The sequence below is a fragment of the Teleopsis dalmanni genome, chromosome X (assembly GCF_002237135.1).
Source record: "Teleopsis dalmanni isolate 2A chromosome X, ASM223713v2, whole genome shotgun sequence".
NCBI classification, from domain to species: domain Eukaryota; kingdom Metazoa; phylum Arthropoda; class Insecta; order Diptera; family Diopsidae; genus Teleopsis; species Teleopsis dalmanni.
Genome location: NC_051848.1, coordinates 72,055,572 through 72,067,655, shown reverse-complemented (window position 1 = coordinate 72,067,655; position 12,084 = coordinate 72,055,572). Strand labels below are relative to the sequence as shown.

The 12,084-nt window shown below is 28.2% G+C and overlaps 1 protein-coding gene across 2 annotated transcripts; it reads right to left on the bottom strand.

The window, feature by feature from the left end:
* Nucleotides 1–610: 610 nt before the first annotated feature.
* LOC119689009 (protein gustavus) lies at nucleotides 611–10,731 on the bottom strand. Of its 2 annotated transcripts, none has more exons than XM_038103732.1 (3): nucleotides 10,534–10,731; nucleotides 913–1,805; nucleotides 611–844 (listed from the first exon to the last, which is right to left on the bottom strand). In XM_038103732.1, the coding sequence occupies exons 1-3, from the start codon at nucleotides 10,542–10,544 to the stop codon at nucleotides 705–707; spliced, it is 1,044 nt and encodes a 347-aa protein (XP_037959660.1). In that variant the 5' UTR covers nucleotides 10,545–10,731; the 3' UTR covers nucleotides 611–704. The 2 variants fall into 2 exon arrangements, with proteins under 2 accessions (XP_037959660.1, XP_037959659.1); XM_038103731.1 differs by lacking the exon at nucleotides 10,534–10,731 and adding an exon at nucleotides 2,779–2,936.
* Nucleotides 10,732–12,084: the final 1,353 nt, after the last annotated feature.

Genomic DNA, 12,084 nt, shown 5'->3' with positions numbered 1-12,084 from the left:
GCAAACTAAATGACGTCAGTGTGCGGTATAACTAATTTGGTTTATTTAATTAATTAAAATAGGAGATTTACAATTATAAAAATAATACGATATAAGTACATCATATATTGGAATACAAAGAAAATTTATAGTTAAGTATAAAAAAATTATATTATATATACATATAAATAAATATATGTATATTAAAAAATATTTATATATAAATATATATTATATTCATATATCTGCAAAGAAGACCAATATTACAAGTAAGCTACAATTCTTTAACTTAAAATAATGATTTTTTTACCGTAAATAAAATGTTTCCAATAATAGCCACAAATTATTGCACGGCCTTAATGATCTTGAAGTGATACTTAATTTACTAAATTTGTGACGATTTTATTAACTTATTTAAATGGAAGTTATTTTATTTAAAAATATTATGTCGTTTCTATTGTTTTTATTAGGATTATAACTATTTTATCCGTTTCGATTTTTACAAAATGTTTGTCAAATGGTTTACATGAATAAAATTTTTCCAACTAACCATAAGGTTTTTACATTACATGAAAATGAAATTAAAATTAAAACTATGGTATAAATTAAAGTAGTGTAATGTTTTGTATTCCTGTTTAAAATATATCGACTTAAATGCCTATAGTGCTTAATGATTTTTTCAATTTTGAAAAAACTAGTTCATCTTATTATATTATACTGAACTATTATCTACGGTTTTTATACAAAAGGTATGTTTTCATTGACTGGGGGAGTTGCAACTGTTGAACGCGGTCTTCGAGGTTGACGCGTCCAATCGTTTGGCGTATTGTTCTCCTACATAAGTCCATTAAAGGCAAGGGTTCAGCTTTAAAATTTAAATAAAATATGTTAAATATATATTATTCGTAATTGCAATTTAGTTTTTAAACTTACGATCTAAACCTCCGATGTACCGCATTGTAATTTCACAGTGACCCCACACGGCAGAAACAACAGGGTATAATTTCTTTCCCTTTAACCCTCTAAATGCTATTCCAAGATACTGTTGATCAACTATAAAGCTTAAAGTTCCTTCGTCCATATCGAGTGCTACTAAAAATTTATCTGGGACTAAGAAAGCTTCATCATTTTTGAGTATTGCCGGGTAAGTTATTCCAGCACAGTTTTTAGAGTCATGGTACAATTTATTTCTTCCTAAATCCCACCCCCAGCTTTGATCTGAAGAACCGACCAAACTTTGATAGCCAACAGAATGTAAAGGTGCATCAGAAGTAGCTACACCAACCACAGCGTGAGTACCTCGTTGTCTAGTGGGCCAAAATATTTCCCATATATGCAGACCTTTAGTTAAACCAACTTTGCCACGTATACAATCTGTACTCTGCGCAACAGGATGTCTGTGGAATGTAAGTTTGTCATCCTCTTTTACAAATATATTTAATGATCGATCTTCCGAATTCCACGAATGTCTTAATTGTATTTCTTTACTTGCTGGGGGCATATCTAAAAGAATATCTATGCGAGCTGGTTTTATGAAATCTGCTGCTAATTCGCGTGGTATAATTGGTTTAAATGGAGTTTGAGAGTCATTCCGACTAACTGTTTTTACACCACCGCTTATTTTTTGACCCATGTTCATACCACGGCAGCTACGAGTTCTTCTTTGGTCAATAACAGCGACTTTATATGACAATCTAAGACGTTCGAAATCTCTAGGTTCTAAACGAGACAGAACGACACGAGGAGATAATGAAGACCCTGATGAAGTATTTTGTGGCCGCCTTCTTTCACTAGACCTTATCGCAGGCGTCCGACCACCCTTATACCTAAAAAATAGAAAAAAAAATTTTAATTAGAATTTAAATTTTAGTCAGGTTAAATTAGAATTATATTTTTCGTAAGCTCAATATAACACATTTTGCAACACATTAATAATTAAAGCATTATAAGTTATATGAATATGAAATCCTGAATAAATAAAAAAAATACAATTTATATACATTTTTCAAAAATTGTTAATATTTTATTTAACGGCATTTTTCCAGTTCAGTCCTTTATATATTCCAATACACAATTTTCATTTATAAATAAAAAGAACAGAAATAATTTTCCACAAAAACAAAGGCTAAATATAAAGAATTTGAAAAAAAAAAAAAAAAAAACAAAAAAAAAGGATAATGAGTTTCAATTTTCTTCAACTAAGCGAACCAGCCAGCTTGTCCGATAGACGGTAAAATATGTTATTTATAAGTTAGCAATTATTTTTTTTAATTTTTATTTTTGGAAGTCACAATATTCAATTTTAATTATTATTAAACAATAACTTCTGAATTATTAATAATTAATTGGAGAATTTCAATTTAAGATATATATATCATTAATTAAAAAATCCATGCTTTATTCCAATATCCTTTACAATTATACAATTTTCACACAAAATTAAAAAACTGCCGTTGCTTAATTTTATAACAAATATATTATTTCGTCCATGAATCACATAATTAATAATTATCTTAACATTTTCATGTAACTTTCATTTATTTCATTTGTTCACATAAATCCTTGAAATAACATTTTTTCACACCGTTCAACGGTTTTAATGGGTGGAAGAAAATTTTACACTCACATGTATAAATAAATTAAACAAATTTTTAATTAAATATCACTAGTATTCCACTAAAATCTCAAATTTTTAATTAGTCAGTTGAATTTAACTTATATAAATATTGCACATTAATTGTTTGAAATATTGAAAATGTCTTTTAAAACCGGATTTTATGTAAGCTTCATACAATTTACCTCTTTTTTTTTCCGAGTTCCATTTGTTCTTCGAAAACTTTTAAAATATAAAGCAATTTTCAGATTTAAAATATATCTTTAAATGTATATAAACAAAAACTATGAAAAATTATTAATGCAAGAGCAATACAACCAATGTTAGTTTTCTAAATTATTTTTTAATCAAGTCTTACATATTGCGTAGAAACAGACGCGGATTCGTCAACAAAACTATAACAAATTTGAGTGATAAAACCAAGCCAAGAAATTTATCGAATAATCGAAGTTCATATTAGTGTTGCCAGAATCACAAACACTAAATAATCGTATCTTGTGCTATGTGTGGTTACTTTATATGAATTTGATACGTAATATTGTGTTTACACTTTACAATTGTCAAACCTGAACGATTTCTTAACAATCAGAATTTAATGGGTAGACTAGTCATGAAATAAACAACAAAACAGAAAAAGAAAACAATAGTAAATATTACAAAACATAAACAAATTCTGAGAGTGCATTACTTTTATTTAACATATTTAACAGTTTTGTTTGTTTTAATTAGAAATTTAATCTTATATAATTATAATTGACATATTGGTATTGCACAAGATTATATTTTTCCATTGAAAACAACTAAAATAATATTTGTTCCGTTAAACTTTATATAAAATATATATTTTATTAATAAAATGTGACTAATTCCTACACTTTTATGGTGTTTAAAAATTTATATTAATTAAAACAAATAGTATTTTTTAGTTTGTAATTAATTTTTACACAAAGAAAAAGTATTTTTATAAATCTGTTTTAGCAATTAAAAAATATTTATCTGGAATTAAATATTTATTTCATTTTATGTTTTGAATTATTTTTTAAATTTCAAGAAAATTTAAATATAAATAAGGCATCTTAACTTTTTGTGCAAATTGAAATGTATTACATTAAATTTTTCAAGAGATTTTTTTTTGGCACTGCATTTATCACGTCAAATAATTTGTAGTTGCGTGCTTAAAGTACATATAAAATGTCAAAAATTTCAAAAAATGAATCTGTTCAACATAGGAAAATATAAATGTTCGCAAATTTCATGGAACCATTCATTAAATAAAGAAAAAATAAAGAAAAAATACATACAAAGTGACATTTTTGGTGTTAGAAGTTTTGAACAATAATAAATTTTCTTATTAGGAGTAATAAATAGTTTTTTTTAAAAGCTTTTAAACTTGTTGTTTTATAAAAGGTGTAGTAAAAATAATCCATTATTTTTGCATAAAACTGAAGGTTTATTTATCATAGAGTAATCAGATTTAGGTTAAATATGCGCCGTTTTGTTACACAACTTTTTGCCATTTTGAAGCTAATTTCATTATCCTTCCCTCATAAAAGTCCTCGTCCCTATTGGTAAAAAATTAAGACATTTGATTTTCGCAAGCCTTCTTTGAAGCGAATTTTTTGCAAGAAAAATCTTTTGCCATGAACAGGAACAAACGGTGACCAATACGTGTAAGGTCTGAACTATAAAGTGGATGCATAAAAACTTCTCAACCAAGCTCCCAGAGCTTTTAAAGACTCATTATCGATGTGTGTGGCCTACTCTTGTCCTGATGAAACACAATTCCTCACCTTTTGCCCAAAGCTGACCATTTATGGACCATTGCTCCCTTCAGACAGTACAAGTCGAATTGTGGATAGTACCGTTCCGAGGTAAGAGTTCCGAATTCCGCGTTAAAGCATTCTTTTGCGTTAGGAGAGCGATGAGGAAGGTCATCGTAAATGATTCTCTGCTAATCCCACCAAATACATAAGCAAATAGGTCCTGGCCGTCAATCCTGGCTTGTCCACCATTTCAGCCGGCTCACCGCTATTTGACCACGACCATTTTTCAGTGGTGATCACCAGTCACCAACCGCTTCAGAAATGGGTCGCTTTTGTCGCGATTCAGCAGCGATTCGCAGATGAGATTTGACATTCATGTCGCACTCATACATTAAGATTCTTTATGTATCCAGTGTCATTCAAATGATTCCAAACGGTATTTTATGCAATCTAAAGCTCTTGGGCAATCTTACAATGCTTACATGACAACAGCAGGTCGAATTTGACAATTCCCATAATTTTATTGACATTTTCGTCAATCGACCCCTCAGTGAGTGGTGCATCTTTGACATCGAAATTACCGGAACGGAATTGACGAAACCAAAATCAAACCAGCGCATTATTGGCTGTTACAGTATCAGGATCATAAACATTATTTATACTTTCAGCCGCCTGACTTGCGTTTTTGCATTTATTAAAGAAAAACTGTAAAATATGGCGTATTTGCTTTTAGTTGGTGTCCATTTTTGATGCGCGCTTAAACAAAACTAAATGAACCAATTACGAAATTTCATCTTTTTGACGCCATCTAGCGTAACCCAATCATAAGTATATAAATAATGGATTTCAATTTACGACATCTAGTGACCCTATTGATTTACTTATTAATTTACTATTTTCTTCAATTTAGTCACAGTTTAGGTCATGTTATGATTGCAGTCACGCCACAGCAATTGTTATTGCTTTCAATGCAAAATGAAATGAAAAAAATTTGACACTAACAGCTCATTTCTTTTTGAATTGAAAGCAACAAAAATTTCGTGACGTGAGGGCAATTGCTTTTCTCTTTGCTTTATAAAGAGAAAGCGTTCTTAATATTTTTGATACAGACTTAAATTTTTTTATTTTATGAAAATAAAGTCTTTGTACACAATTAAATTAAACACCAATAATATCAATAAAATATAAATATTCAACTGATTTACATTATTGTTTCATCTCACAAACAAAAATAGGAATTATAAAAGGGATAGTTTATCGACAACAAAAATTGTGATTTTGCAGTCCGTACATTTTGAGCAAAACGAGGAGATTATGATCGACATAATCCTCCATTTAAGCGCAGTATAGGCAAAAAATTCTTTAAAGATATAGGATATGTGAGGCCTTGACATCATCGAAACGCCCACTCAGTTGAAAATGTTGCTGTTGTTAGTGATAGTGTCGGAAAAAATTTCAGTTTGTCGGCACGCACAGCAATGTGTCTATTACACGACACAGACAGCAATGGGTCTATTTTATGGTATATTATAGGGTCTTTCGCATTTGGTATTGCATCTTTATCTTTATAAAATTCGAATAACACAATTATTGAAGCTGACTTACAACTCAACGCGTAGAATAATGATCGCATTTAAAGTAGTAAACATTCAGAAGTAACTGTCGAAAGATCTTTGCATTCACAAAACAGTGCTATATGGTGTGGCATTTGACCAGTAGCAGTGATGCGTCCGTACTTTTTTAAAAATCAGGAAGATGAGACACAAATTTCGTACTTCAATCACTTTAGCCACAAGCAATACATGGCGTTCTATTTTCGCTTTATTGCGCAAGTAATTTTTACGACGTTTAATTTTAGTTTTTAATGACGTTAATTGGCCCTTGACCATAAAGATCATGCGATTTGTCACCCACTGGACATTTTTTTTTGTGGGATCGTGTTTATACGTACAGTCTTGAAATTTTTAATGCTTTGAAAATGAACATTAGTTATGGTCAATCTGTTGCCAATTATGAGGCGACAAATCATTGAAACTTAACTTTAAAGTATCTAGTACTGTAAAACGTCTCATGGAGGACATTTGAATGATGTATTTTAAATCTAATGGCAATATCTAAACAATGCATTGAACTAAAAATTTTTTGAAATCTGTTATAAGTATGTTTCATTTACTTTTAGAGCAACAAAATTGATAAGTAGGTGTTTAAACCACGAGACCCGAGGGAATAGTTAGTAGGGTTAAGTCGACTAGGTAATTGTTTTAAAGCTACTCGCCAAAATAAACATCAAATGTTGTTTACTATTCTCAACAGCGACGGGCACGTTTATTCTAGAATCAGTTCATAGGATTTATCAAGAATATATTTAGTGATATTGAGTTATTACTCGGCTATTATTTGCGTTTTATTTAGCTTTACTTGCAAATAGAAATTGATATATTTTGACCAAAACTAATGAAATTGAAGGGCAGAACATGTAGAAAAGTTAAATTGTGAATTAATCAACCTTATCTGCATTTTTTATTAGCGGAGTTTGCTATATCTGTTTAATCCAGAGCAAAAGTTATGCAATAATGGATATACGTTTTAAACAAAACACCGCGTAATGAATTATAAAGTCGACAACGTGTTGTACATTATGTAGATTTATACCATTATATTTTTCTTGCTCTAAATTTTTCTTTATTAACTAAGTCAATAGGCAGATTTCGTATTTTTTATGGAGCACTTATTTTGATATTAAATTTTCATGATTAACAAATGTTATTTGAACTTAGATTTTTGCATGATTTGCCAAACAATTATAATTGTAAATATATGTTACTATTCATCCGATAAACAAAGCAACTGCTAGAAAAATAAATCCACATATTTTAATTCAGTAAATACATACATCAAACAATTTGTATAAAACTATATAAAAAAACATTTATTTGCTCTCCTTAAGCGTTAAGTGACCAGAAACAACACAAATATTGGTTTCCTTGATGACAATATGACTAGAAGCTATTATTCAACAAACGAATTTGGCCACTAAATATTAATTGTTACCTTAAATAATTTTTTTTATTTTTTCATAAGATGTGCCAATAATTTTGTTGAGCCTAATATAGTACTTTTTTTGGTTTTTTGATTTTAAGAAATCAAATATAAGAGATAATATAATGAAATAATATGAATTTGAGCATTTTATCTAAAAAAAATGTTTGTTAATTAAAAATCGCTTTGTTAACGGGATAAAAACAGTGTTAAAGCTTAATATGCTGTGTCAAAAATTATGTTCGTCACTGTATATTGAGATGAGATAGTGGATATGTTTAGATAATACTTAAATTCGTTTTTAAAACAGATTTCTAATCAAATTATAATGGCGTTTACGTTAAAAAATTTAAGTGCATTTCAAGTTACATTTATCTCACAATGGCCTTTAAAGCTTTAAACTAATAAGAATAAGTAAATAATAAAGTTCTCAATAGGCCCCCACCTAATAACTCCCAGGAAGAACGACATCTTCCCCGTATATTAATATTCTGATTCATTCAGACAGAATATATGCTATATGCTAATCAGTTATCATTCACGCATAAATGCGGTTGATATTGATTTAAAAACTTATTCTAAAAATCTTTGGAACCATTAATTTTTATAAAGTACCAATTTTATCGAACGGGCCGACGAGCCGACGATAATGTGCCGTTCAACATTTCCAAAAAAGATAACACAAACACAGGCCCCTACAACAACAACCAATCACCGTTTGAACACTCATATTATGTTAATGATATTGGCAAAACATTACATCATTATATAGCTTTTAGAGCATAACTATTATTTATACTAAAATTCTAGTGTTTGATTGCTAAATATAAGTGCTTATTTTGCGATTAACTTTTAAAACCAACCCTATGTAAATGAACTTAGATTAGTTAATTAGACAGTTCAAATTAAATAATTTAATATATTGGCATGTTCATATTTAAAAAAGATGTGATACATCGCAACATGGCCAATAATGATGGCAGAATCGCAATAAGAAATAGAATATAAGCAGATGTTTTTACAAATATTTAGACTTAATGAAATCAAGATTACTTTCTAAAGAAAGTAAGTTATGAATATACAATACAATAAAATAAGTCCTGTAGCTACTTGTCACTCAGAAACATGGACAATGACGAAGGCGGACGAAGAAGCTTTAAAAGTTTTCGAAAGAAAAATAGTTCACTAAATCTATGGCCCCATACAGATTGATGCAGAACTTTTTCAAGGAGAGAAACCGAGCAGCATATACAACGTAAAGCCGATGACAACCAGGCACCGAAGTAGAAGACAAGAACAAGATGGTATGAGAACGTGTATGATGATGCAAGAACAATTGAAGTACTGAACTGGAAAAGAGTAGCAGAAGCTTGGGACAGTTGGAGCCAGAACGTGAGGAAGGCCAAGATTCACACAGGACTGTGGTGCCAAATTAAAAGAAGAAGATGATATGCAACATAAATATTTTCCAAATATCGGAATTTAATGGAATTTTTAATGGAAATAATTAATATGTTTGAAAATAGCATTATAGAGAGGTTGACATTTCATATTAAATTATTACTCATTTGAATGACAAATACTATACATACATATATTGTTATGAACATTAATCCGTCTACATATTAATCTAAGAATATAAACAAACTATATAATCTAAAAAACAACAAATGTATAATATAAAAATGAGTAACAGGAATAATTTATTTCAAATAAACTCATAAAATTTGATATTCTAAAATGTACAGACATTGAATTAAAACTACTATAAACAAAAATTCATGCTTAGAAAAGCCAAGAAAAACTACATTAAATTTAAACAATGTTTGAATAGTGGAAGCCACAGAGTTTATAATATACTGTTTATATTTGTATATAAACTATCATTTAACATTCTACAGAATATTGTGCATGAATCAACAATTTCTGATAATAGTGCAGATGTTTTCATTCGCATTAACATAGTCTTAAAATTCCATATATGGTCATGTTATAAGTATAACGATTCTTAATGGAATTTGATGAATTGAATATTTCATTTTAAAAGCAATCTATATGTTCTTGCACTTTGATTCCCTTGACTAATATGACTTTTAATAAATTAAATTATTGTCCTTCTTAAGTGTATGATGACATCTTAATATTATTAGATGATTCTAATATATGTGATCATTTAAAGCTAAATTAACGATATGAAATAGCGTTCAACTCCTTTTGTGCTAAATCTGTAAAATTTAATTAATACTAGTATTCATACGTTATAAATAAAAGCAATTTACTTATTTATTTGTAATATGGAAGAAGCAATAAAACTCTGTAAAGTAGGGTCTATACTACTGCTTATTGACGCAACAGGGCTTAGAGACCCACTCTAAATCCAGAAGGGGGCACAATAGACCCAACGTTCGCAGTGCTACATCCCCTGACAATAACAATAATTTTTTATTTGTACTAATCCTTCTGCTGATCCTCCTACGCATCCGATTATGCATTGTTATTGAAAACGTTTAATTTTACTAATAATCAACCATTTTTATACAGATTTGCATGTGTATTTTATAACGCATGAATTATCAGAATGAAATACCCAATATTTTAGCAATCATACAATAAATTTGCATATTTAATGTTTAGTTGTGAAACTAGTTATTTTTTTTTATTGTTTGATTCCATGATATTAATGAAACTGTTTAATTTTTTCTTGTAAGTCAAATCCTTTCTCACTTTTACTTTTTTTATAGATGGTATCCGTGTTATGTGGAATTTTTTGAAAACACATGATAGCATAAGACATCCAGGGAATCTTATATTTAAACATTTTATATCATTAAAACATGTCTAATGACCTCCAATTTTTGTATTTTGTGTTAAACTTTCGTAAAATCCAACATTAAGTTATTCACGTATTAAACTATATAAGTTTTTAAAACAATCTAATTTATTTATTCATTATTCTTTATATTAAATTCGCTATTGCAAGTTTCAGTTTTTTCGGAAAAAAAACGATTGCTTTCAATAGAAATATTCTATGATATTTAATTTAACAATATTATATTATGGCGATCACTGCTGAGTTAATTATTATTTTATTTTTATATAATGTTTAACAATAAACATACTTTTTTCATCAATACTTACACTTGTTTCATTTAGAGCATCGTACATCTTCCAAACCGAATCTAAATTATAATAATTATTACAAATTGAACTCACAGCCTTTTTAAATTTACTTTAAATAATATATAAAGTTCATTTCTTTAAATATAAACACACTGAAGATTTCTCGTGCAATCGTCACCTAATATTATTATGTTTGCTTTATACATAAATGAATATACGTGCTTACATATGAATTCCAATAAATACAGAGTTGTCAAAATAAAAATAAAACCCAGTTTATTTCGGCAAACATGAGTTACAGGCATTAATACATTATGTTTTCAATGCATTCTGTTAAACAAATTTTTGTACATATTAAAGATGAAAAAAAAGACTTTTCTCTAAATTAATTGCTAAAAATTTTAATTTAAATTAGATTTATACACAAATAATTAAACCATTTTAAAATATTTAAAACATAAGTAATAATAATTTACAATAATATTAATACTAATGTAAGACATGGTTACTTTTTAGTGTACTTAATATGGAGACAATAACAATGAAAATATTTTGCATATTTGTTGTTACATTTTCATTTTGCTTATTTCATTTTGTTTCATAGTCAAAAACAAGCAATTGGTAAATAGTCGAACTCTGGTTTTAGTGCGACAAAATTCAAAAATCAGTCTACCATATTGTAAATGTTTACTTTAAATATGTTGCAAAATTCCCGTCATCCGTTAAAATCATACAAGCTTTTCCTTTATTAATAAATTTAAATATATAAATAAATAAATTAATTTAACTATACAACATAAAAATGCTTGCCATTTCTCTTCTAATACTCATTTTGTTTTCTTTTATTTGAATTAATTAATTTTTAGTGTACAATTTTTGTATATTCAATTATATACAACACAACAAAAAAACATGTTAAAAAGCATTTGAAATATTTTGTGATGCCAATTTATTTTAACCAGGTTTAATGCTGTTTTTTTACAACTCTGAAAGAAAAAATTACGGCTAATATAAAATGAATAATAATTTTAAAAAATATTATTTTTTCGCTTGTTTTTGCGTTTTATAAAAATTAAAGTTTTATTTTTGTATCACATAGTGAGAACACTTCTTAACATATTTGTACATATTGTATTGTATCAAAAAAATATAACTTGTACATTTCAGTTTATGTTTGCAATATATAAGCAGACCTACATAAATACTGTGGATTTCAGTAAAGAAGGACGGTTTCCTTCATAATGTCGCTCTACAATTGTGGTTACAATAACCACTTGCACAAAAATTACTTTTAGTCACCCATTACTACTTATCGAAAACATCCCCTTCCAAAAAGGGAAGAAAGAAACTTTCCCCATACATATACATTCCCTATTACAAATAGTAATATTTATTGTCTAAATGTTACAGCCCTTTCAATCTGACACACATTTATTATAATAAATAAAAGTATTGTAATTCATCAAAGTAGATAAATTTGATCTTTTTGTATAATTGTAATTTGTTGTTTGTATAGTTTGTTGTTTTGCTTACATTCTGCAAATTCAACATAATTTGTTTAAAAAATAT